This window comes from Equus caballus, chromosome 10, assembly GCF_041296265.1.
Source record: "Equus caballus isolate H_3958 breed thoroughbred chromosome 10, TB-T2T, whole genome shotgun sequence".
Lineage (NCBI taxonomy): Eukaryota > Metazoa > Chordata > Mammalia > Perissodactyla > Equidae > Equus > Equus caballus.
Window position 1 is genome coordinate 17,782,693 of NC_091693.1, and position 23,413 is coordinate 17,806,105.

The 23,413-nt window shown below is 60.3% G+C and overlaps 2 protein-coding genes and 2 long non-coding RNA genes across 8 annotated transcripts; 2 read left to right on the forward strand and 2 right to left on the reverse strand.

Annotated features, from left to right (window-relative positions):
- Positions 1-454: 454 nt before the first annotated feature.
- LOC102149864 (uncharacterized) lies at positions 455-7,519 on the reverse strand. Its single transcript, XR_001378059.3, has 3 exons — positions 5,514-7,519; positions 4,200-5,354; positions 455-1,547 (listed from the first exon to the last, which is right to left on the reverse strand). It is a non-coding gene; the product is annotated as an uncharacterized lncRNA (long non-coding RNA).
- Positions 7,520-7,532: 13 nt separating this feature from the next.
- On the forward strand, positions 7,533-20,949 carry CCDC9 (coiled-coil domain containing 9). Of its 5 annotated transcripts, none has more exons than XM_023649989.2 (15): positions 7,533-7,660; positions 9,613-9,686; positions 9,839-9,943; positions 11,586-11,687; positions 11,866-12,114; positions 13,753-13,836; positions 13,922-14,095; positions 14,637-14,818; positions 17,001-17,047; positions 17,150-17,282; positions 17,712-17,802; positions 17,890-18,280; positions 18,600-18,692; positions 19,661-19,710; positions 20,252-20,949. In XM_023649989.2, exons 2-15 carry the CDS (start codon positions 9,684-9,686, stop codon positions 20,267-20,269), a joined length of 1,722 nt encoding a protein of 573 aa, XP_023505757.1. In that variant the 5' UTR covers positions 7,533-7,660; positions 9,613-9,683; the 3' UTR covers positions 20,270-20,949. The 5 variants fall into 5 exon arrangements, with proteins under 5 accessions (XP_023505757.1, XP_023505760.1, XP_023505758.1 ...); XM_023649990.2 differs by lacking the exon at positions 7,533-7,660 and adding an exon at positions 8,940-9,116; XM_023649991.2 differs by lacking the exon at positions 7,533-7,660 and adding an exon at positions 9,137-9,350.
- On the reverse strand, positions 15,848-17,155 carry LOC138915744 (uncharacterized). The gene is made up of 2 exons (XR_011421930.1): positions 16,548-17,155; positions 15,848-16,228 (listed from the first exon to the last, which is right to left on the reverse strand). It is a non-coding gene; the product is annotated as an uncharacterized lncRNA (long non-coding RNA).
- Positions 20,950-21,295: 346 nt separating the features above from the next.
- INAFM1 (InaF motif containing 1) lies at positions 21,296-22,246 on the forward strand. Its single transcript, XM_023649993.2, has one exon. It carries the CDS (start codon positions 21,475-21,477, stop codon positions 21,904-21,906), a length of 432 nt encoding a protein of 143 aa, XP_023505761.2. The 5' UTR covers positions 21,296-21,474; the 3' UTR covers positions 21,907-22,246.
- Positions 22,247-23,413: the final 1,167 nt, after the last annotated feature.

Here is a 23,413-nt window from a genome sequence, read left to right on the forward strand (position 1 = left end):
CTTCCCAGACCATCTCTGGCCCCTCACCCTGCCTTCTTTTGCTCCAGAGCGCTCCTATTCCTTATTCATTCGTTTAGCTATTTATTGTCTGTCTCCTTTTGGAGAAAGTGAGCTCCATGGCGGCGGAGGACATGCCTCCAGCACCGCTGTACATTCGAATCCCTATTTTACAGATCGAAAAACGAGAACGAGGCCCCGCACAAAAGAGGTTTTCACGGTTCCAGGACTGTTTGTTGAATGAATGCTTGTCGGGCTTCTAAAGCGGCAGGAAGCGCGCCACACCGCCCCCTGGTGGCGAGTGGGAGACTCGCACGGCAAAAGTCAGCCCGACTGGCCATCGCGTTTCCCCGCAGATCGTCGCGCAGCCTGATCGTGCTGTACTAACGCTAGAACTGAGCTCCCTTCCACCTATAAGCGCAAAGTATTTTTGATGATTGTTTTTTGAACTTGCACATTTTATTTCCAAAATTCTTTAAAACATTTTATTATTATTATTATTTTGGGTGAGGAAGATTGGCCCTGAGCTAACATCTGTACCCATCTTCCTCTATTTTGTATGTGGGACCCGGCGACAGCACGGCCTGATGAGCGGTGAGTGAGTCCGTGTCCAGGATCTGAACCTGCGAACCCTGGGCTGCCCAAGCAGAGTGCAGGAACTTAACCACTGTGCTACCCAGCCAGCCTCATGAAATCCTTCAAACTGAGCCATAACTGAGATGTTTTTGTAAACCCCACAAATCCCAAGTGTAAAGTTCCATGTAATCAGCCCCCGGGGGGAAGAAACAGAAGATTGCAAGCCCTTCCCTCACGCCCCCTTCCAGTCATAGCCCCCTGGATGATCCCCATCCTGAGTTCGAACAGTAGATGTGGGTTTCGCCTGTCCTAGAACTCCGTATAGATGGAACCACGCAGTCTGCGCTCCTTGGCGTCCGTCTGGCTTTTGTCATTCTGCGTCGCGTGTGAGACGCATCCGCGTTGCAGCGCACGGGGCAGACTGTCCATTTGCGGTTTTGTATAGTGTCCCTTCCATGGGATTTCTATAGCGCTCCACCCCCACGAGCTTAAACAACAGAAATCCATTTCCTCACACTTCTGGAGGCTGCAAGTCCAGGATCAAGGTGTCGGTGGGGCTGGCTTCTTCTGAGGCCCCTCTCCTGGCTTGTAGGTGGCTGCCTTCTCCGTTTGTCCTCGCATGGTCTTCCCGCTGTGCATGTCCGTGTGCTAATCTCCTCTTCTCATAAGGACAGCAGTCACATCGGGTTAGGGCCCTGACCCTAATGACCTCACTTAACCTTAATTGCCTCTGTAAAGGGCCTATGTCTAAACAAGGTCACGTTCTGAGGTCCTGGGCGTTAGGACTTCAATACACGAATTTTACCGTTGGGTAAAGCCGTCCGTGTGGACTTGCTGGCTCGTGGGGCAGGTACGTAGGACTCGCCGCACGGCAGTCGGAGCATCTGACATCCCCCCAGCAGTGCATGACAGTCCCTGCTGCTCCACGTCCTTGTCAGCACTTGATATTGTCGGGCCCTTGAATTTGAGCCACTCTGTGGTTGGGAAACACAGAGGATTAGTTGCATGGTTTCAGTACAGCCTGAATCTGAAATTGTACTGTGCTCTGTTCAGAAATTGACCAGGGCCAGGCACCGTTTCTGATAATCACGTCACCACCGCAACGCCGCTTCTGGAATCAAAGTCACATCAAAGTGTCTCCCCACAACGTCCTGTGTAGTCGGCTGTCCCAGCTGCTGCGTTCAAGCTGAATCTGTCTATCTATCTGTCCATCCAACATCTATCTCTTCATCTATCTGTCCAGCTGTCTACCTATCTATCCATCCACTCATCCTTCTATCCATCCATCCGTCCATCTATCCATCCATCCGTCTATCCATCCATCAGCTATCCATCCATCCTTCTATCCATCTGTCATCTATCTATCCATCTACCCATCCATAATCTATCCATCCATCATCTGTCTCTTCATCTATCTATCCATCTGTCCACCAATCTATCTATCCATCTGTCACCTATCTATCCATCTACCCATCCATAATCTCTCTCTCTCTATCCATCCATCCATCATCTCTCTTCATCTATCTATCCATCTGTCCACCAAGCTAACTATCCATCATTTATCTCTTCATTTATCTTTTATCATCATTTATCCATCCATCATCCATAATCTATCTATCCACCCACTCATCTATCCATCTATCATCTATCCATCCATCCATCATCTCTCTTCATCTCTCTATCCATCTTCCACCCATCTGTCTATCCATCCAGCTATCCTATATCTATATCTATATCCAACCATCCTTTATCTATCTATCTATCTATCTATCTATCTACCCACCTACCTATGCACACAAGTACACACACACACTCTTAGCCCTTTCTCAAAATCTCAAAATCTAACCAAAGGCTGTTGACAACATTCCACTGGCGAGCGTTCAGATTCTCTCCTGCTCAGACACATTTGATGTAAGTAGGGGAAAGTGTCCGACTTGTTCTTTATGTTTCCCACTGAAAATGTACTAATGCATTTTTACATTTGTTGCTTTCATACAAATTCCTTTCCTTTCTCCTTTCTGTTACAGTTAGGTTATTATACTGATTTTTACAAACGATGGATGTAGGCAGGATGTGTGATCTCTGTGTTTCCTCCCAGGACGGGACAAGGGGTGTTACGAAAATAGTTCTGTCATAAAGGGCGTTTGGGATGCGATGCGTTGGGACCTGCTGGTCCAGTGGGTTGGGGAGACTGAAGGCTCCATGAGAACTGGGTTGCTTTAGTCGTTCAATACGTGTTGAGACCTACTGTGTGCATGGCCCTGTGGTGGACAGTGCTGGGGACACAGCAGTGACAGACAACCCTGGCCCTGCCCCCACAGGGCTCAGCGTCCAGTGGGGGACACAGACCCACCCGTGGACAGGGAGGACCCTGAATGGGCAGGGCTGGGATGTGGGAATCCAGGGGGACCGGACAGCCTCGGGGGCACCTGGTCTTGCCTGGGGTCAAGGAGGACTTCCTGGAGGAGGTGACACCCGAGCTGAGCCCTGGAGGATGAGGAGAACTTAACGAGAAGAAGATGCCAGGAAGGGTGTTCCAAGCAGGAGGAACAGCCTCTGCCACAGCCCAGACATGCTGTTTTCAAGGAACTGAGAACGCTGTTCAGTGCGGCTGGAGTAGGCTCCCGGCCTCGGCCCCATCGACATCGGGCTGGATAAATCTCTGCCGCGAGGGCCGTTCTGTGCACAGTAGGAGCTTTAGCAGCTCCCCGGCCTCGCCCCACGAGATGCCAGTAGGACCCTCTCCTCAGCTGTGACAATCAAAAACGTCTCCAGACATGGCCAATGTCCCCCGGGGGGCGAAACTGCCACTGTGGAGAACCGCTGGGTGAGAATACAGAGCGCGAGGACCCGAGAAAAGGAAGGACGTGGCCGGGAGGGTCCGCGGAGGGCTGGCCGGACCGAGTCAGCCCCGCCCAGGGCGCCTGGGGCGGCCTCCGCCTGTCCGAAGGGCTCCACAGGGCACCGGCCACAGGAAGCTGGAGTCCCGGGCACGCGGCTCCCATTCTGGCCCTGCCACCGTAGTGGGGAATTATGGCCCCCAAGGTGTGTCCCCCCGGCACCTCAGAACACGACCTGATTTGGAATTGGGGTCTCTGTGGATGTAGTCAAAGTAAGGGGTCTGGAGAGGAGGTCGTCGTGGGTTAGGGCGGGCCCTCAACCCCACGGCAGGTGTCCTTGCAAGAGACAGAAAAGGAGCAGACACAGAGACACAGAGACGAAGGCCCCGGGACGACCGAGGTGGAGCCTGCAGTGAGGCATCTCCAAGCCAAGGAATACAGAGAACCGCCGAAAGCGAAGAGAGCGGCCTGCAACAGCTCCCTTGTCAGAGCCTCTGGAAGGAATCGACCATGCACACACCTTGATTTCAGACTTTTGGGCTCTGGGTCTGCGAGAGAATAAACTTGGGCTGTTTTTTTTTTTTTTTTTTTTTTTTCTGGTGAGGAAGATTGGCCCTGAGCTAACATCTGTGTCCATCTTCCTCTATTTTATATGGGATGTCACCTCAGCATGGCTTGATGAGCTGTGCTAGGTCCGTGCCCAGGATCCGAACTGACAAACCCCGGGCCGCCGAAGCAGAGTGAGCGAACTCAACCACTCGGCCGTGGGGCTGGCCCCGTACTAACCTTTTCCAGCTGCTTTTCCAGCTGTGGTCTTTGCATTCCTCGGCTGGTGGGCCCTTCCTCCATCCTCAGGGCCAGCAGTGTAGCATCTTGCTCCTGTGTCACACAGCCTTCTTCTGCGTCAAGGCTCCCTCTGCTTCCCTCTTATCAAGACGATTGCACGGGGCCCCCTGGACAGTCCAGGAGCACCTCCCCATCGCAAGATTCTTACCCACATCGGCAAAGTCCCTTTTGCCGTATAAATTGACATTCGCAGTTTCCAGGGACCAGGGCAAGGACATCTTTGGGAGCCATTATTCAGCCTCCCCGCCTCCCCCAACAGCCCACTGGAGTGGGCACTATCCTTACCAACATTTTACAGACAAGGACACTAAGGTTCAGAGAAGTTAAGGAACTTCCCCAGGGTCCCACAGCTCTGGCGGCAGAGCTGGGATTTGAACCCAGGCAGCCTGGCCTCCCAGTCCACAATCTCACCTGCTCTTCCCACTGTCTCTGCAGGGTCAGGAGGCCCTGGGTTCAAATTCCACATCGGCCGCTGAGTCATTGGGCGACAGGGAGGGGCAAGATCAGGACTCCGGGGCTTGTGCTGGTGGCCTCGCTCCAGGCAGACGGACAGTGCGTGCGAGCTCGGCTGACCTTCGGATTCTTCCCGCTGGGCGTCCGTGTCCTCGTCTGCGAAGCGGGGATCGCCACGATGCTGCCTTGTTGCTCAGCAAGTCGTGGTGGACACGCTGCCCCAAGGCGGGGCCTCAGGGTCCAGCTCACTCTCGAACTTCTCTCCTGGTCCCCAACAGACACGCAGAGAAGCGCTCAGTCTCACTTTTACATCAGGGAGAGGCAACTCCAACCAGATTGAGACACCGCCCTTTGGGTGTCAGATGCGCGAAAATGAGACAGTGGTGAAGCGTGGCGGGGCGAGGCGGTGGCCGAGCCGCTCCTGTCCCGCGCGGGCAGCGGACGCGGGCACAGCGTCCGGACTGAGCTGCCACCCTCCGAGCTGGCTCTCCCGTGAGGCGGTTGCCGTGTAGCCCCGGGTCCCTCGCCTCCACCGGCCTGTCCAGCATGGTGGGAGCCGTCCGGGCAGCCTCGGGCTCCCGTATTCTCTCTCTTTCTTCCAGAGCGCTTCCAACTTTGTACCACCTTCTCTGTTCATTTTCCCTGGAAAGTAAAAACATGAATTAACCTCTGACCCCTCAGTTTGTCTCCTGAGAAGCCATAATAATGGTCTCCACGTATCGAGAACGCAAAATATTTCTGGCCTTGTCAAGCATGTTATGTGTATTAATTCATGAGCCCGTTGAATTCTGCACAACGTACCTACTAGGGAGGTGTTACGAGACGTATTTTACGGATGAAGAGCTGAAACCCGAAGTTTCTTATGTTGCCCAAGGTCACACGGTTGGTAAGTGACAGCGCCAGGATTCCAACCCAGGCCTTCTGGCTTCAGAGTCCACGGTCTTAACTGTGACATTATGAGTCCTTTTTTTTTTTTTGGTGAAGAAGATTGGCCCTGAGCTAACCTCTGTTGTCAATCTTCCCCTCTTTTTTTTCTCTCCCCAAAGCCCCGTACATAGTTGCATATCCTAGGTGTACCTCCTTCTAGTTCCTGTATGTGGGACGCTGCCACAGCATGGCTTGACAAGCAGTACTACGTCTGCACCCAGGATCCGAACTGGCGAATCCCGTGGTGCCAAAGCAGAGTGCGCGATCTTAACCGCTGAGCCACCGGCCGGCCCCTATGAGTCTTTTTAAAGCAAGGTCACAGATCACGAACTCACAATATGTGGGCCTAGAGCGCTCAATGCATCACTGTTGGCAGTCTCCCCAAATCGGAAACAACGCAAACAGCCGTGAGACCGGGGGCAGGTTACGGCCCATCTCTAGGACGGAAGATCACACAGCAGCTTAAAAGGTCGTCAACCATCTGTTGCTAAGTTAAAGGTATAGAATTTCAGCGCAGTAGATACACTATTTGTCTTATAAAAAGGAAAGAAAATAGTAGTACTAAAGATTCACTCCTTCATTAAACAAATATCTTTTGAGAGCCTGCTGGGTACGAGACACTGTTGGAGGCACTGGGACATAGCTGGGTAGAAAACAGACAACATAAGGGCCGACCCGGTGGCCAGTGGTTAAGTTCGTGCACTCTGCTTTGGTGGCCCAGAGTTCGCAGGTTCAGATCCTGGGTGCAGACCTACACACTGCTCATCAGGCCATGCTGTGATGGTGTCCCACATACAAAATGGAGGAAGACTGACAACAGATGTTAGCTCAGGGCCAATCTTTCCCAGCAAAAAACAAAAAAAGAAAACAGAAAACAGACAATGTAGTGGAGGGCACAGACAGTGGACAAGATAAGTAGGTAAAACATACATTAGTTTAGAGGGTGAACAAGAAAATGGAAAAATAAAGTTGGAAGAGGAAAAGGGATGGGAGGTTTTGCAATTTTCAAATGAGTGGTTACAAGAAGTCCCCTAAAAGGAGGTGACATTTGAATAAAGAGCTGCAGCAAATGATGCCAAGAGCTTGGCAGGTGCCTGGGGAATTACATACGAGAGCACTAAGCTGTATGTGCAGAGAAGGCCTCTGAAAGACCAAGGGAATCTGCTCCGCCCACTTATAACTGTCATCGCCGCCGGTAAGAGTATCCCATAGCATTTATCATCGGTTGTAATAATAGGTTCACTACATCTCACTTCTGGTTGATGCATATAGCCTCCTGGACTCTGTAGTCAAATCCTGCTGAACTCTTCTCTGAGCTTCTTCCAGCTCCCCGAATGCACCAAGCTCACTCACCACAGGGCCTTTGCACATGCTGTGAGTCCTCTGCCTGGACAGCCAACCCCTCTCACCCGCAGGCCTCCTCCTCCCTCTCTGGCAAGGCATCTCCCACATTTCTGTTTGCTGTTATTTCTCCTTTCCTTGTCCCTTCCCTCATGAGGGGTCTGCCTGGTCCATCCCCTTGGCCTCCCTCCTACCCCATCTCCCCTGGCACAGAGCCTGGCACGCCATACTGACTGCGAGACTGAAGAAGCGCGTCTCTGGGCTGAAAACGTTAAGCTTCTACACAGACTCGATCACTGCACTGGCAGGAGGGTGGGCGACCCCCGTCCCGGCACCAGCCCCACCGGTAGGCTTCCGGGAGGCAGCGCCCCGTGCCTGGCACCTATGTATTGGACCCAGGATAAGAGAGGAAGCAGGCGGAGGCCACAGAGGACGCTGTCGCCTTCCCGGAAGGAGGTAACCCAGGCCGAAGGAAGCGGGACGGGCCTCCGGGGCCCCTCCACCCGCGGGGACGCGGCGCCTTTAAGGCTCCCGGAAGCGGGCCGGCAGGAGCGGAAGTGACCCTCTTTATTTCCCCTCTTCACGTGGTGCGGGCGGGAAGTGACGCGCGCGGCCCGGGAGCTGCGGACGCCGAGGCCGACGGAGCCGGAGTCGCGGACGCCGCGGGGTCTCCGGGACAGGTGACCGGGGGAGGGGGCCGGGAGCGCGCCCGCAGGGGCGGGGCCTGGCGCCCCACGTGGGGGCGGGCGCCGGCGGAGGAGCGAGCCTCCGCGGGGGCGGGGTCGGAGCGCCCCGCGGGGGGCGGGGACGGGACGCCCACAGGGGGAGCTCGGGGGCGCTGGCGGGGCGGGGGGCGGGGGGCGGGGGCCGGGCGTGCCAGCCCCAGCGTGGGTGGGCAGCTGGGGGCGGGGCCGAAAGTTGTGCCCGTGCTGGGGGCGGGGTCAGAGTGTTGCCCTGATCTAGGGGGCGGGGCCGGGGCTGGCGAACAACGCTGGGGGCGGAGCCAAAAGTTCTGCCCGGGCTGGGGGCGGGGCCAGAGTGTTGCCCCCAGAGCCAGGGGGCGGGGCCGGGGCTGGCGGATTCCTTTGGGGGCGGGGTCGAAAGTTGTGCCCGGGCTGGGGGCGGGGCCAGAGTGTCGGCCGGAGAGCCAGGGGGCGGGGCCGGGGCTGGCTGACAACGCTGGGGGCGGGGCCAAAAGTTGTGCCCGTGCTGGGGGCGGAGCCAGGGGGCGGGGCCGGGGCTGGCGGACAACGCTGGGGGCGGGGCCAAAAGTTGTGGTCGCGCTGGGGGCGGGACCAGAGTGTTGCCCGGAAAGCCAGGGGGCGGGGCTTGGGTGGTGGCCGACCACCCTGGGGGCGGGGCCAGAGTGTCGGTCGCCCCGAGATCTGGGCGGCGGGGCCGGGGCCGGCGGACAACGATGGGGTCGCGGCAAGAGTGTCGCCCTGAGAGCCAGGGGGCGGGGCCGGGGCTGGCGGACATCGCTGGGGGCGGGGCCAAAAGTTGTGCCCGGGCTGGGGGCAGGGCCAGAGTGTCGCCCCGAGAGCTGGGCGGCGGGGCCGGGGCCAGAAAGTTTTGCCGGAGTTGGGAGTGGGTCCAGATCGTTGGCCGGGAATTCAGGGGCGGGGCCAAGAGGTTGCAGGGGACCCAGGGGGCGGGGCCAGGGTGCTGGCGGGGCGTGCTGGGGGTGGAGCCAGAAAGTTTTGTGGGCGCCAGGGGCGCGTCCAGAGCGTTGGCGGGGCAGCCAGCAGCAGATCCAGAACCGTGGGGGCGCCGGGGGCGGGAGCCAGGGGGCGTGACCAGAAGCTTGGCTGGGCAGATCGGGGGCGGGGCCAGAGCGTGGGCTGGCTAGCTGGGGGCGTGGCCGTTGTAATGACGCGAGACGGAGGGGGCGGGCTCAGACTGTTGCCCGGGGATCCAGGGGGCGGGGCCAGAGCGCTGGCTGGGAAAGTCGGCAGCGGGGCCAGATTAATCACGCCAGCGTGTGGGCGGGGCCGGGGAATCTGGCGGGAAAGGCCGGGCCGGAGAGTTTGTCCCGGCCCTGCAGCCCGGGGCGTTCCCGACCGGGTCGAGGCCGGAGCTCTTTCCCGGAAAGCCGCGGGCAGGCCGGGGAGAGCATCCATTAGGGAGGTCTAGCCAGTGGGTACCGGCCCATTTTCGAAATTTTTGCAAGGGTTCGGGGAGGCGGCATCACTTTTCTCAGGATGCTGGAAGCGGGTCTTGGAAACCCCCGAGGGAGGCCTGGCTTAGAATGTTCTCTGGGGATCTGGGCAGCCAATAGGCGTGAAGTTCGAACTGTTTTTGAATGTGGGGTTATAGGACGTTTCTGAAACTTTCCTGGGAAAGAAGCGGACCTACGCTGTGCACGGGGATGTGAGCGGCACCAGAATGGGCACGGGGAGGTGGGCCTAGAACTTTCTGGTACAGGTTGGGGGAGCGGCTATATCTGAAGCTCTCTTGACAGAGGTCGGAGTTAAAGCTCTCAGCACAGGGCTGTGGAGGCTGGACTAGAATCTTCGTTTGGAAGGGAGCAGTGCTGGACATTTCCCTAAGCAGGGCCTGGGCCACAACTTTCGCCCGAGGAAGCAGACTAGGGAGGCGTTGGCCTTAGTCCTCCTCTTCCCTCTGCCCTCAGGAACCCCCAGTGCTGTGTCCACATTCTGCAGGAGAGGTTTGCCGGGTCCCCGGCCCCATCCAGCCAGCAGAATGGTGAGATGAAAACTGGGGTCTCTGGGATCTGAGCTGTGGGGCAAGGGGCTTGGGAGGAACTGTCCCCGGGGCAAGACTCAGACCCTGGATTGAAGGGCCCAGGGGTGGGTGTAGGTTTTTCCTACCCTCTCTCAACTGTCTCCCGCTCTCAGTCAGCCACGCTGGATCTGAAGTCAAAGGAGGAGAAGGATGCTGAGCTGGACAAGAGGATCGAGGCTCTTCGGAGGAAGAACGAGGCCCTCATCCGGCGCTACCAGGTGCCCTAGCCCCGCCCTGGGAGACCCCATCCCCTCTTCCCCGCAGTGAGTTTTTCTCACCTCTCCCTTCCTTCAAACGTTTTCATGGCTCCCCATCGCTTTCTGGATAAAAGCGGAAGGCCTTAGCCTGGCCTGCCTTCCTTCATTCCATTGTTCATTCATTCATTTTCACACATTCATCAGGGTCTTCCCTGTAGCTGGGCATGTGCTCAGTGGTGCTGGGGATGCAGCTGTGACCATGACAGCCCCGGGCCTGCCCTTTTGGGACTCACAGTCCAGTGGAGCCACAGATCTGTCTTCACACAGTGATGACCCAGAGTGGGCAAGGCTGGGATGGGGGTGCTCAGGGGTCTGTGGGAGCCCCGAGGGGGCTCTTCACCCAGCCTGTGGGTTGTTCGGGAGGGCTTCCTGGAGGAAGGGATTGATTCTGAGGCTTGAAGGGTGAGTCGACCTTAGCCGGTTGTAGAGGAGAGCGGAAGATGTTTCCAGCAGAGGAAACAGTTTGTGTAAAAACTTGGAGCTTAAAGTAGGAGGATCAGTTGTGGGAGGTTGACCTAGAGGGGTCAGCAGGGGCTAGGCTGAGAGTTGGGACTGTCTCTTGAGGGCACTGGTCAAAGCCATGGAGGGCTTTGACCAGGAGTGGGACAGGTCAATAGAGGTTTTTAGGAGGGCTTCCCTGGCTGCTGGCTGGTGGTGGATGGGAGGAGGCGATACTGGAGACCGCAGACCAAGGAGGAGGCTGAGGCAGGGACCTCATCGGGGGAGGGGGTGCCTGGCCTTGGGCAGGGCTGTCGGGAGGACCTCCAGGACTGACAGGCAGGGGTGGGAGGTGGGGAGAACGAGGGAGGCTCCAGGACGAGGGCCAGGTCTCTGTCACAGGTGACAGAGTAGGTGGTGGGGCTGTCCCTGAGATGGGGCAAGGAGTGGGTTTCATTTCTTCATTCTTCATGCATTCATTCATTAAAAAAAAAGCATATCGAGTTTCTGTTGTGTGCCAGGTGGCCTTGGCGGCCCGGGGTATACGTCAGTGAACAGAGCAGACCGCTCTCCTGTCCTCGGGCAGGTTCTGCTGCAGGGGGAAGGCAGACAGTAAGCAAAATACACATAATGCTAGGGAGGGGACGAGGGGTGGGGGAGAGAATGGCAAGGAAGCTGGTTTGTGTAAGCTGGTCAGGGAAGGCCTCCCTGAGAAGGGGACACGTTCAAGGACACCCCTGAAGGAGGTGAAGGACTGAAGGATCTCTGGGGCAAGAGTGTTCCCGGCAGAGGGAGCAGCAGGTGCAAAGGCCCTGAGGCAGGTCTGAGCCTGGTGTGTTCTAGGAACAGTGAGGAGGGCAGAGTGAGTGAGGGGCATAGGGTGGGAGATGAGGTCAGGGTGGTAATGAGGCCAGGCCCTGTAGGGCCCCACAGGCAATGGGAAGCCTTCAGCTTTTGCTCAGAGATGGGCACCACAGGAGGGTGCTGAGCAAGTGAACAGTGTGGTGTGGTCTCCGGGAAGATGCTGAAGGGACCAGCTTTCTTGTCGAGAGCTCAGGGGCGAGGCCTGGGCTGGGGGCAGACTTGGGAGAGTTCAGGAGGCTGTGGGAATCCAGCCAGCACACAGGACCCCTGACACTCCCGTACGTCTGTTGTTTGCTCCTAGGAGATTGAGGAGGACCGTAAGAAAGCTGAACTCGAGGGCGTCGCGGTGACAGCCCCCCGGAAGGGCCGCTCAGTGGAGAAGGAGAATGTGGCAGTTGAGGTGGTGAGCTCCACACTGGGGTGCAGGCCGGGTGGCGGGAGACTCGAGACCAGAGGCCTGAGAGCCGTCCCAGTGGCCCCCGACCTGTGGGTGGCCTCCATCCTGGCACTGCCCTCTGGGCCTGGGGCGTCCCAGTCTCCTTGTCCCAGTGACCCTACATTTCCTCTCTCCCCGCTTCCAGGATAAGAACCTGGGGCCCTCCCGGAGGTCTCCTGGGACCCCGCGGCCCCCAGGGGCCAGCAAGGGAGGCCGGACGCCTCCCCAGCAGGGGGGCCGGGCAGGCATGGGCCGGGCCTCCCGCAGCTGGGAGGACAGTCCGGGGGAGCAGCCTCGAGGAGGAGCTGGGGGCCGTGGCCGGAGGGGCCGGGGCAGGGGGTCCCCTCATCTCTCCGGAGCCGGAGATGCCTCAGCTGCTGACCGCAAATCCAAGGTAGGGGCCGGGGAGGGGCTGGCGTCATCTGCCTGCGGCTCTGCGCTGTCTCGTCCCTCTCTGTTCCTCCTCTCAGTGCACCGTCTTCCCGTTCATCCGTCTGTTTGCATCTCTGTCTCTCTTTCAGCCCCTCCATCCTCTTCCCCTCTCCCCTCCCTCCTCCCTGAACCAGCGCTGTGTGTTCTCTCTCTGTCTCCCCTTTTGTCGCTCCGTCTGCTGTGTGCTGGCCCGCCCTCCCTGCTCGTCCAGCTCTTGCTCCTCTCTCTCTGGCGCTGTCTGTCTGTCTGTCTGTCTGGCGGACTCTGTCCAGTGCACGTGCCCGCTCGCTCTGTCGGTCTCCCACCCTGGATATATTTGCGGGGAGCGGTGAGATTCCTGTTGTAGCTGCTCCCACCGCCCTGCAGGTCGGCAGGGTGGGTGGCTACCTGGCCCTGTGGCTTAGAGCGCGCCGTGGCCTGGGGTCACCCTGGCTCTGTCAGTTCCCTGTCCTCGGGCAGCTCGCCTCCCATCTGGGAGCTTCTGGCTTCTCACTCTTAAACTGGAATAATAATCAGATTTAGAGGGTGTTACGCGCATTCTGCGACATCAGGCATTGAAGCCCTCGGAGTCAGCACCAGTGTTACTTATAGATATTGATTATTTGCCCATGCTAAGTTGCTGTCACAAAGACCCCAAAATACCGTGGTTTAAATCAAGTGGAAGTTTCCTTCTCTCTCGTGTGCTGAACCCTGGGAATGGAACCGTCCTCAGCTGCTTGGCCGTGAGCTCGCCTAAAATTCTGTTACCGTGGAGGAAGGGAGAACGGCGGGCCACCAAGCCATCTGCCTAGTCATTACTGTCATCATTACTGTGGCAGCCGTGCTGTGTGGGGGTCCCCAACTCCTCTCCCCGGTTCCTTGTTTTGCTAGAAAGATTCACAGCAAAGACGTGTTACAGGGAAAGACAGAAAGCCAATTCAGCAAAGGGAAAAGGCGCGTGGGCTGAGGTCTGCAGGAATTTCACCCAGTGGAGTCCCACAGGCTGTGCTTAATTCCTCTGGCACTCAATCACACTAATGTGTGAAGGATTGTCTACCAGGGCCTCCTTAGGGACCTAGCACTCAGGGTGTTTATCGGGGGCTGAGCACGTGGGTCCCCTCTGCCTAGTACTACCCCAGTGCCAGAGCCCATAAGGAAAGTGGGCATCCAGCAGACGCCGTATTGCTTACACAAGCAAAGCACAGTGAGCCCCCCTTATCCTTGATTTTTCACTTTTCCTTCCCGAGGCCCCAGGGCGTGGTTGTATATCCTAGTTGCAAGTCGTTCTGGTTCTTTTATGTGAGCTGCCCCCACGGCATGGCACCTGACAGAAGGGTGGTGTGGTTCCATGACCGGAACCGAACCTGGGCTCCCAAAGTGGAGCGCCCCACCACTTTAACTGCCGGGCCATCAGGGCTGGCTCCCCCCGTATCCTTTACCTGTTGACGGGAACAGACGGAGAGCCACATGCTCAGGCGCCAGCCAAGGGCCGGCCTTGGAAGCTGGCCTGTCTCAGGAGAGGGGCCCAGGCCGGCGGTGCTGACTCTCCTGCACAGATGGGGCCACACACTCGGGGTGAGGAGTTGTTCCTGACACCCATGTCCCTGTCTCTGTGCCCCAGGAGTGGGAGGAGCGGCGGCGGCAGAACATTGAGAAGATGAACGAGGAGATGGAGAAGATTGCGGAGTACGAGCGGAACCAGCGGGTCAGTGCCGCGGGCGTCCCCACCGTGGGGCCGAGCCGCCCGGGTCCCGGGGAGCCCACCAATGCCCCACTCCCCGTGCCCGCAGGAAGGCGTGCTGGAGCCCAACCCCGTGCGGAACTTTCTGGATGACCCGCGGCGCCGCAACGGGCCCCTGGAGGAGCCGGAGCGGGACCGGCGGGAGGGCAGCCGCCGGCACGGGCGCAACTGGGGGGGCCCTGACTTCGAGCGGGTGCGCTGTGGCCTCGAGCAGGAGCGGCAGGTGGGTGCACCCTGGCCCGTCCCGTCCTGCAGCCAGCCTCTCGCCTCGGTGGCATCTGATCACCGGGTGTGTGCCGGGCACAGTGGGGAGCGAGGCAGAGCAGGGCACAGCGTGGCATCCCTGGGCTTAGCCTTTGACCCCTAAATTACTTGTCATTTTGGTGGTGTCCTCTCGTCCCTAACGTGAGTGATGTTTACCAGGCACCTGCCAGCACCCAGGCGCTGTGTTAGGTGCTGGCTGAGTCGTTAAGAAGGCAAAGCCCCTCCCTAACGTGGTTTATTCTGGTGGGAACTAAATAAACGAGTATGTAATAAGATGTCAGCTAGTGCCAAATGCTGTGAAGAAAATTCCAGCCGGGTGAGGGGGTGGAGGACAGAGAGATCTGGGGTGGCCTCTCCGAGGAGGCGCACGCGAGCAGACCCGGTTCTCATGTCCGCCCTGTCTCCCCCTCTGTGTGTGACCGTGTGTCATCTGAGAGGGCCTGGGGGACGGGAGGGGCGGGTGGTGGAACAGGGCCTGACTGCCTGTCCGCTGGGGGCAGGGCCGCCGGGCCGGCCTGGGCGGTGCTGGGGACATGACGCTCTCCATGACGGGCCGGGAGCGGTCGGAGTACCTGCGCTGGAAGCAGGAGCGGGAGAAGATCGACCAGGAGCGGCTGCAGAGACACCGCAAGCCCACTGGCCAGTGGCGGCGTGAGTGGGATGCCGAGAAGACCGACGGCATGTGAGTCTCCTCCAGCCGTGGCTGCGACTTCTCGCTCCCTCCACTCTCTCATTTCCTGTCCTGCGTATCCGTTAGCCGTGGCCACGGTAATCCCGCGTAACCGCCACCAAATCTCTGTGGCGTATGAAAGCGTTGCTTTCTCGTGTGTTCACGGGTCAGCTGGGTTCGGCTGATCCAGGCTGGACAGGAAGCTGTGGGTCCAGCCGGGCGTGGCTCCTCGACACAGGTTCTGGCCGTGCATTCTGTGCCGCCTGTGTTGGTTCTGGGGTGCGGGCTGCGGGGGCAGCTGCCTGGGGAAGCGCTGGTCATAGCATTGGCAGATGTGCGAGAGGGAGAGTGGACACACTTTGCCATCGTCTTGGCCGACAGACGCAGCCTCGCCGGGGCGGGCACTGCGACTCTGCCCACGCTAATGGATGATACTGTGTCCTGGCTGCATCGCGAAGGGCGAGGATGTGAATTCTGATGGCGGGAGGGCACGAAGAATTGCTCACAGTGATCAGACGTCTGCCTCTTCCCTTCATCCCTCCAGCCCGTCCCCCGCCCACCCAAACACCTTATCCTAGTGGCGTTGTTGTCCTCGAGTCTGACTCTGTCCCCTTCTGGGTCCCAGGAAACAGCCAGTCAGTCAAACTTAAAGCGAAGGCATCGTTGCGTCCTTGACAGAAGGACCAATTTCCACACCAGAGATGCCGACAAACCACCGTCTTAAATGGGCAGCTGTGGTTTTTTCCTGCCGCCCTCTATCCTTTGCTGTGTTGGAAGTTTTCACGCCTCTAGCTTTTGTTGTCGGCGCCTGCCAAAGACAGAGGATCTTGTCTGTGTGCCCGGTGGTCGAGCATTTATTTTTGGATTGTGAGCTAAGCTTGTGCAAGCATGAGAGAGATTTCGTGCATATAGGGTAGCTGATCTTTCTAAGGTGTCCGCGGCCAGGCTTTTGGGGAGATGTTCTCAGGGTTAAAAGTGAGAAAGTAATTGTTTTCTCGTGTCCCCAAAGCAGTCAGTCTCATTAATGCACGTGTGCACTGATTTCATCAGCAAATATTTATTGAGTCCTTCCTGTGTGTCATGGAAGGTTCTAGGTGGTGGGGATACAGCAGTGAAAAAAATACTTCTGCCTTTACGGAACTTTGAATCTAGTGGGAAAGATGGGCAATGAATAGATCTGACATCAGGTCGCGAAGAATAACAAAGCAGAGTATGGAGAGAGATGAGGCTGTTGTTTTAGACTTAGGTAATATATCTAAGAATATATGATTATGTTAGATGAGGGTTCAGGAAGGCCTCTGAGCTGAGGTCTGAAGGAGATGAGGGAGCCAGCCACTGAAAGATCTGGGGAAGAATGTCCCAGGAACAGCAGGTGCCAAGGCCCTGAGGCAGAAGCTCCGTGTGGTAGGAGAACCTTCTTAGCTGGGGAGGTAAGAAAGAATAATAGGAAATGAGGCCAGACAGGAAGCTGGTGTTGATGCAAATAATCAATAACCAATCTGTAGAGAAAAAGATAGAGTGTTATTTATTGAGCCTAACGTGAGGACTAGCCTGGAAGTGTTTTCTTCCCAGGGGAGAAAGCCCTCTGGAGAAGCGTGGTTTACAGTGTGGTTATATCCCATTTCAGAACAAAGAACACACATCAAGCATGACGGGAATACAACTTTTTTCCCCAAAGTCACAAGGGGATGTTTTGCTGCCGTTTAGCAGGTCCACAGGTTGTCTGGGAAGAAAAGCTTACCGTCAGAGAGAGGGAGACAGTCATCCCTGTCCTGAGCGCGTGCTTTGCTGTGGGGACGTGTGTGAAGCAGACGGACAGTGCCTGTGTGGCGGGCCGTGGGTCAGGCTGCTCTGGGAAAAACGACGTTGAGGCGAATCAGATTTAAACCAGAACGGCTTCCCCACATACCTCAATATGTGGAAACTTCTTTTCATCACTGGGGATCACGTACTTTCCGAATGTTTGTTCTGGAGGGTCCCACACTCATCTTTTCTTTCTGAATTTGTCACAGCGCTGTCAGATTTGCCCCCTGTCCATCACCTGGTCCCGTCCCCCTCGGATCAGGGACCCCCTCTGGTGGGCCACCTCTCCTTCTGTCATCTTCATCTCTCCCGGGCCCCCGCCTCCCCCTCCTCTTCCCACTCTCGCTCCCGCTGCTCTCGCGGCTCACCCCTTCTCCCTTCTCTTTCCCAGGTTCAAGGATGGCCCAGCCGCTGCCGTGGACCCACCCCACCGCTACGGTGAGTGGGCGGCCTCCGGTGGGGAGAGGCAGCTGGCTGGGGCAGGTGTGGCCAGTGGTTTGGCTGCACCCCGGCCCAAACTCCTCCTGGGTTCTCTCGCAGATGACCAGGCCTGGGCCCGGCCCCCCAAGCCCCCCACGTTCAGGGAGTTCCTGTCTCAGCACAAAGCCGAGGTCAGCCGCAGGAAGAGGAAGAGCAGCCGACCCCAGGCCAAGGCAGCCCCCCGTGCCTACAGGTGGGGGCGCCCCTGCCCCTGGCGTGTGCACCGCACCAGCGGGGTCGTGTGGCTCTCTCCCTGGTGGCTCTCGGACTGTGTATGCGTGGGACGTCTGTCTGTCCTGTCTCGGCTTTGGCCCTTGTCTCTGTGGGTCAGGCACTTGGTTGAGGGGTGGGGCCTGGCTCCGCTTTATCCTCATCTGTCCCCTCCTCTCCTTCCACCCATCTCTTCTGCCATTTGCCCCCCTTCCATCTCTGTCCCTGACACCTGGGGACACAGCCCGCCGTGTCCTCTGTGCCCCAGCCCACCGGATCCTCACCTGGAAACCCTGCAGGCACTCTCTCCCCCAAAGCTGAATTTGGCAGCTCTTCTTGGGGGAGGAGCTGGAGGTGGGCACCCCCTTCCTCCTGTCCAGCCGAGCTCAACCCTCTCCTCTGTCCCCACCAGTGACCACGATGACCGCTGGGAGACGAAGGAGGCTGAGTGCCCCGCCCCTGAGGCCCCACAGCCCACTCCCCCCGAGGAGACGCCTGTGAAGGTAAGGCGGGCTGTGGTCTCCGTGCAGGGGGCGTGGGGGTGCCCAGGGCCCACACCCTCTCCGTGACCTGCCTGGTGTCCCCCACAGCCACCGGAGACCCCAGCCCCTGCCCACCGGCCTCCGGAGGACGAGGGGGAGGAGCATGCGGGGGAGGAGGATGAGGGGGAGGACGAGGAATGGGAAGACGTGAGTGAGGACGAGGAGGAGATCGAGGAGGAAGAGGAGGCTGACGAGGAGGAAGAGGAACCAGCCCCCGACCACCGCCCCCCCGAGGCGGAGGCCCCCAGGAGCCCCACCAGGGAGCAGGCCCACCAAGAGCCGTCCAGGCCCGAGGAACCCCTGCCTCCTCCCCCGGCCCCCGCCACGCCTTCCAGCCCCTTCTCGCCCCCCGGAGGCCACCAGCCTGTGTCCGACTGGGGCGAAGAGATGGAGCTGAATTCTCCCCGGACCGCCCACCCGGCTGACGCTCTCTCTCCGGGTGAGGCCTGGCCTTTCGGAAATGCATGAAGCTGGCTGCTTGTGTGTGTGCTGGAGGGGAGCACGGGCAGGCGGGCCCCTGGGGGCTGGGCCCCGGGACCCCCGTGTGCCCCACCGCCCCGCGGGCTAGGGAATGCCCAGCCCCAGATCCTGCCCCTGCGCTGGGCCATTCGGAGCCCCTCCCCAATAAAGAGTTCACATCCTCAAATGACATTCCCCAAGTGTGTCCTTGAGCCCCCCTCCCTCCCCAGGGCCTTCTGTCTTGGGGTGGGGGGATGTTTGGAGGGGGAGGGGCTTGACTGGGCCTCCCCCTTCCCCAGGAGGTGACCAGTCAGCCCCTGCCTGCCTGGAGAGCGGGCCCAGCCTCCCAGGAACCCAGCAAGCTGAAGAGGAGGGGTCTGAGGCAGCTCCAGGTGGGGGAGTGGACAGGCCGGCGGGCGCGGCTTGCTTCCTTCCTCGCCCTCTTTCTCTGGGGCTGAGGGGAGGAGGGCTTGGGGGCAGTAGGATGGGGTGGAGCTGGGGCTCCGCCTGGGTGTGTGGGCTGGAGTGGACCTGGGGCCAGGTGAGAATGCCGGGAGTCCGTGGGAACGGAGCGCAGGCCGAGGGGGTGGGGCCAAGGTGCGGACTTGGCGGGGGGCGTGGCTGGGAGCTGAGCGTGGCCCGGGCCTGAGGGCGAGGGGGCGGGGCCAGGGGATTTGGAAAGTCCTGTAAAAGTAAGGGGTTGGTTCAAGGGGTGGGGCCAAGGGCAGGATGAGATTTAAAGGAATCAAAAGTAAGAACGGGGAGCGGGGGGCAGTAGTGGCTTTAGCTGTGGGCGGGATTAGAGTTTTGGGGTGTAATCCAGTGGGGTAAATAAGAATAAAAATGTAGACCCAGTTAGAATGTCGGGCTAGCAGACTCAGGAGCGAGAGGCCGAAGCCCCGTCTCTCTCCGGCCCACCGGTGGGAGCCCGCTTGTGTACCAGGGACCTCCGCCGAGGAGTGGGGTTAGGATTCGGGGGCAGAGGAAGGTCTGGTTAGAACTCGGGGGGCCTAGGAGGGCATGAGGGAGGTTTGCTTTAGGGCCCGTGAGGTGGGGACGGGGAGGGCAGTGGGGGGATGGTGGGCGAGGCCGGGGCGCCCAGGCGCGTTGTCTTTGGGCAAGTGACCGGGATCTCGCTGTCCCAGATTGTTTTCTCGAATGTGTACAGGGTTCTGCTGGGGTGCATGCTCCTTTGGTCTGCTGCGGGGAGGAAAGGACTCCGAGACCCCGAAGCCACTGAGCGCGGGCCGGCTGTAGCCAGGCTCACTGGGATGAGGGGCCGGGCTGGACAGGGCTGTCCCGGGTCCTGGGGGGAAAGGGGGCCTGGTTGCCCTCCACTGACCGCCCCTTCTTTCCCCAGAGGCGGGCCCCGAGGGCCAGGAGACGGCGGAGATCACCGACTTCCAGAGGGTGCGTTTCTGCAAGGTGGTGGCGGCCGCTTCGCCACCGGGGGCCGCCCGCTGACCGCGCCCGCCGCCCGCGGCCTCCGCGCTCTGCACTAACTCGCGCCGCCTCACTCCTCTGTCCTCCGCTTCCGCCACACTCCAGCCGGGAGAGGGTTACATGTAAGGGGGGAGGAGCCAGGGACAGGGACCGGGGTGGGGCCAGGGCAATAGCCCAGTTTCGCAAGTGGGGGGCGCCGTGGCCCCGGGATGGGTGAGACGCCCCCGAGTGCCTGGCCCGGTGCCAGCCCCCGGGCCGAGTTTCCCGCCTCCAGGAGCTTACACCTGGGCCATGGCAGATGGCGGGTGACTCTCCCGAAGGACTCGCCTTAGTGGGCCACCGGCCCGCCTCTATTAAACGCGGCGCTTCCGCTACCCCTTGAACTGTGATTCCGCGGGGCCAGGCCGGGCTGCTGCGCTTGGCGGGCTTGTCGGTGGCGGAAGAGGCGGGAGGAAGGGGTCTGCCCTCCTCCGCCCCGCTGATTCGTCTTCCCTCCCCCCTCCCGCAGGCCTCTCCGAATTCCTGAAGACGCTGCCGGGAGGGGACTGAAGCCTCCCCGCCTTGCTGGGGAGGGGGCGGCAGGAGGGGGTTAGTCTGCAGCTCCAGGCTGTGCTCTCTTCTCCCAGGAGCCCACTCCGGACCCCCATGGCTCTAGGGAGACGCAGAAATTGAGGGGGCTGGGGGAGGGGCGTGATTGCGGTGTGGGGCGGAGCTGGCGCTCCGGGGCTTGAGTTTGGACCTTGGGACAGCCAGCATAGAGGAGGAGGCAGGTCCCGCGAGGGGCGTGGTCAGTGCCTGGGCGGAGCCAGCACCCTGGTGGGCGGAGTTAGGACGGGACGGCGTTAGGATGGGGGTGGGGCCACGGGACCGGTTTAGAGGGGCGTTCCTAAGGCTGGTGTGGCGCGCAGCCACCGGCAGAGGGCGTGGCTAGGATGCGGTGCTGGAACTTCTGGGGTGAGGAGGAGGAGACGGGTGGGTTCTAGACTAGAGAGGGGTGAGGCCAGAGGGAGAGGAGGGCGGGATCGAGTGCTGGAGTAGAGTCTGGAGTAGAAAGGCAAATTAGGATGGGGCGGGGCTGCGGCTGGGGCGGGGCTTTCGAGGCCTGAGCCTAGCGAGGGGCTGGGCTAGGAGGTGGGGCTAGATGCCTGGAGGAAATCTGAATCCCGAAAGGGATGGGGTTAGGGCGCGGGAAGAAGACCAGAAAAAGAGGAGCGTGGGGCTTCACGCTGGGGCGGGCTTGCATTTAAGAGGCGTGGCCTGGCAGGAGGCGGCTGGGCCGAGACCTGCGCTTGAGGAAAAGCCAAGTGTTGCAGCCCGGGGGCGGGGCCGGAGCCCAGTTGGGCCGGGGTCGGGGGTGGTGTGGTTAAGCCTTAGCTTGATTGTGGTTGGCCGGATGCTGAGGAGGGGGCGGGCCTGGGGCGCGGGGGCGTGGCCATGCTGGCGGGGGCGGGGCTGGGCGGGGAGATTTAGAGCGGGGAGTGGTGCTCCGAGGGGGCGGGCCTGGGTGGGGGCGTGGCCACGCTGGCGGGGGCGTGGCTGGGCGAGGGTGGTTTAGAGCGCGGAGGCGGCCCTCGAGGGGGCGGGCCCAGGGCTCGGGGGCGTGGCCCTGTCGGAGGGGGCGGGGCTGGGCAGGGAGACTTAGGGCGCGGGGGCGTGGCCTGGGAGGGGCGGGCCCAGGGCGCGGGGGCGGGGCCTGCGCGGGCCGCGGCGCGGGGCGAGTGGGCTGCGGGGATGCGGGGCCCGAGCTGCGTGGGCGGCGGCGGCGAGAGCCCGGGCGGCGCGGGGCTGAGCGAGGCCCCGCGGGGCCGCTGGCTGCGCCTGGCCCCGGTCTGCGCCTACTTCCTCTGCGTCTCGTTGGCCGCCGTGCTGCTCGCCGTCTACTACGGCCTCATCTGGGTTCCCGCGCGGCCCGCCGCCGCCGCCCCCGCCGGCCCGCCGCCTAGCGCGCCCTTCCCTCCGTGCGCCGCCCGCCCGGGCGCGCCGCCCGCCCCGCCGCCCGCCGCCGCCTCGGTCTCCTGCCTCTTGGGCGCCCCCGGCGGGCCCCGACCCCTGCTCGAGCTGCCGCGCAGCCGCCGCCGCCGCCGCAGCGACCCCAGCCGCCGCCCGAGCCGCCGGATGCCGGGAGAGACGCCGGAGGCCGCGGGGGGGCGAGGACCCGGGTAACCCTCCCTCCCACTCAAGCTGGACCGCCGGCCCTGGGGAGCCCGGCGCCCCCACCGCGGATGCGCCGCTCCCGCTGGGCCCGGGCTGCTGCTTCGTGACATCGCCCAGCATCTCCGGAGCCGTCATCCTGAAGAATGGGGTCGATGGGGAGCCAGCTGGGGACCTCGCCCTTCGCAGCTCCGCCGCCGTCAGGCCGGGTCCTCCACCACCTGGCAGACCTCGTCCGACATCTGCTTCCTGACCCTCCCTCTGTAGGATTCTGAGCGGGAGCCCGCAGCCCGCCCTCCTCGGAATCTCTGTATCCGTATGTCCACCTGCAATAAACTCCGGCTCCAGCTGCCTCGCGCTGTGTCTGTCGTGTTGTCTGCAGAGGGGCCCCCTCGAGATTGTGAGGGGACGTCCTTCCTGGCGTCTGATCTTTGTCTTCCTCTGGGTGGTCTGTGTGAGTTCTCCGCTTCCCTAGGTGGCTCTTTTTCGTTTTTCTATGGACGTTCTGTAGATTGGGGTGGGGATGGGGAGGGGGGATTTCTATTTGTAGCTGAGGCAGGTGGTCAGACTGTGAAGGACTTCCCAGTTTTTTGCATGCGTGGGGCAGAGGACAAGTGTCTCTGGAGAGGAACAGGGTTCAGTGTCTTGTCACAGCACAGGAGCCGAGAGCAGAGGTGGGGCGATTTGGGGCAGGAACGGGGCTTCTGGGAATTGTGATTAGCTGGATCACAGTGTAGGGGGGAGGCTGTGCGGCTGAGATGTCAGGATGCTGCGGGGAGGGGAACGAGGCCTCCTTCCTGGGGTTTAGGGGGGGGCGGTTTCTCTGCCTCCCTGGAAATCACGGAGGAAGTTATCAAGGCTCCGCGCTGCCTTTGAAGGCTGCAATGCTGCTGGTAAACTGAGGCAGAGGAACTCAGGTCCTGCTGAAGGGGGTAGAGGTCGTGGAGTCCGTTTTCCCGCCCCGAATACTGAGGCCTGGCTGGGCCTTACAGGCAGGAAGCGGTTGTCCTGCCCAGCCTCCTCCCTTGAACTGGAGTTTCCCAGGAGGGGAAGCTGAGCCTCCGCCTTCGGACATCTGTGGGTATGGACTGGGCTGGGAATGTCCGTCCCTCTCTTTATCGGCCCTCTTTCTCTCTACTCCTCTAGCACCACTTCCCAGAGGGTGACCCCAGACCGAAGGGGAACTCAGGAAGCCAGCCCCCCTTCACAGATAGCATCAGTGGTGGTTAGGGGCGCTGATTTCAGGGCCAGGATGCTCAGATTCAAATCTCAGTTCTTCCTCTCAGTAGCTCTGTGACTCTGGGCCGGTTACTCAACCTCACTGGTCCTATAAAATGAACATAATAGTATTTATCTCGGAATTTCTCTGAGGATTTAAGCAACTAGGGACCTAACCTCCTTAGAGCAGCGTCGCGTATCTCCTCTATCTCTCGGGGCTTTAAAAACCACAGCTGGGATCCCGAGGGCTAGATGTCAAGTGAGCCTGGAGCCCCGGACAGCGGCGCGTGGTGAGACGAGG

Bases quoted from the DNA above. Each gene is read 5' to 3' on its own strand.
- INAFM1 (XM_023649993.2), top strand. From the start codon at position 21,475: ATGCGGGGCCCGAGCTGCGTGGGCGGCGGCGGCGAGAGCCCGGGCGGC.
- CCDC9 (XM_023649989.2), top strand. The intron at 11,688-11,865 runs GTGAGCTCCACA...CCCCGCTTCCAG, and splicing joins AGAATGTGGCAGTTGAGGTG to GATAAGAACCTGGGGCCCTC. The intron at 13,837-13,921 runs GTCAGTGCCGCG...CCGTGCCCGCAG, and splicing joins AGTACGAGCGGAACCAGCGG to GAAGGCGTGCTGGAGCCCAA.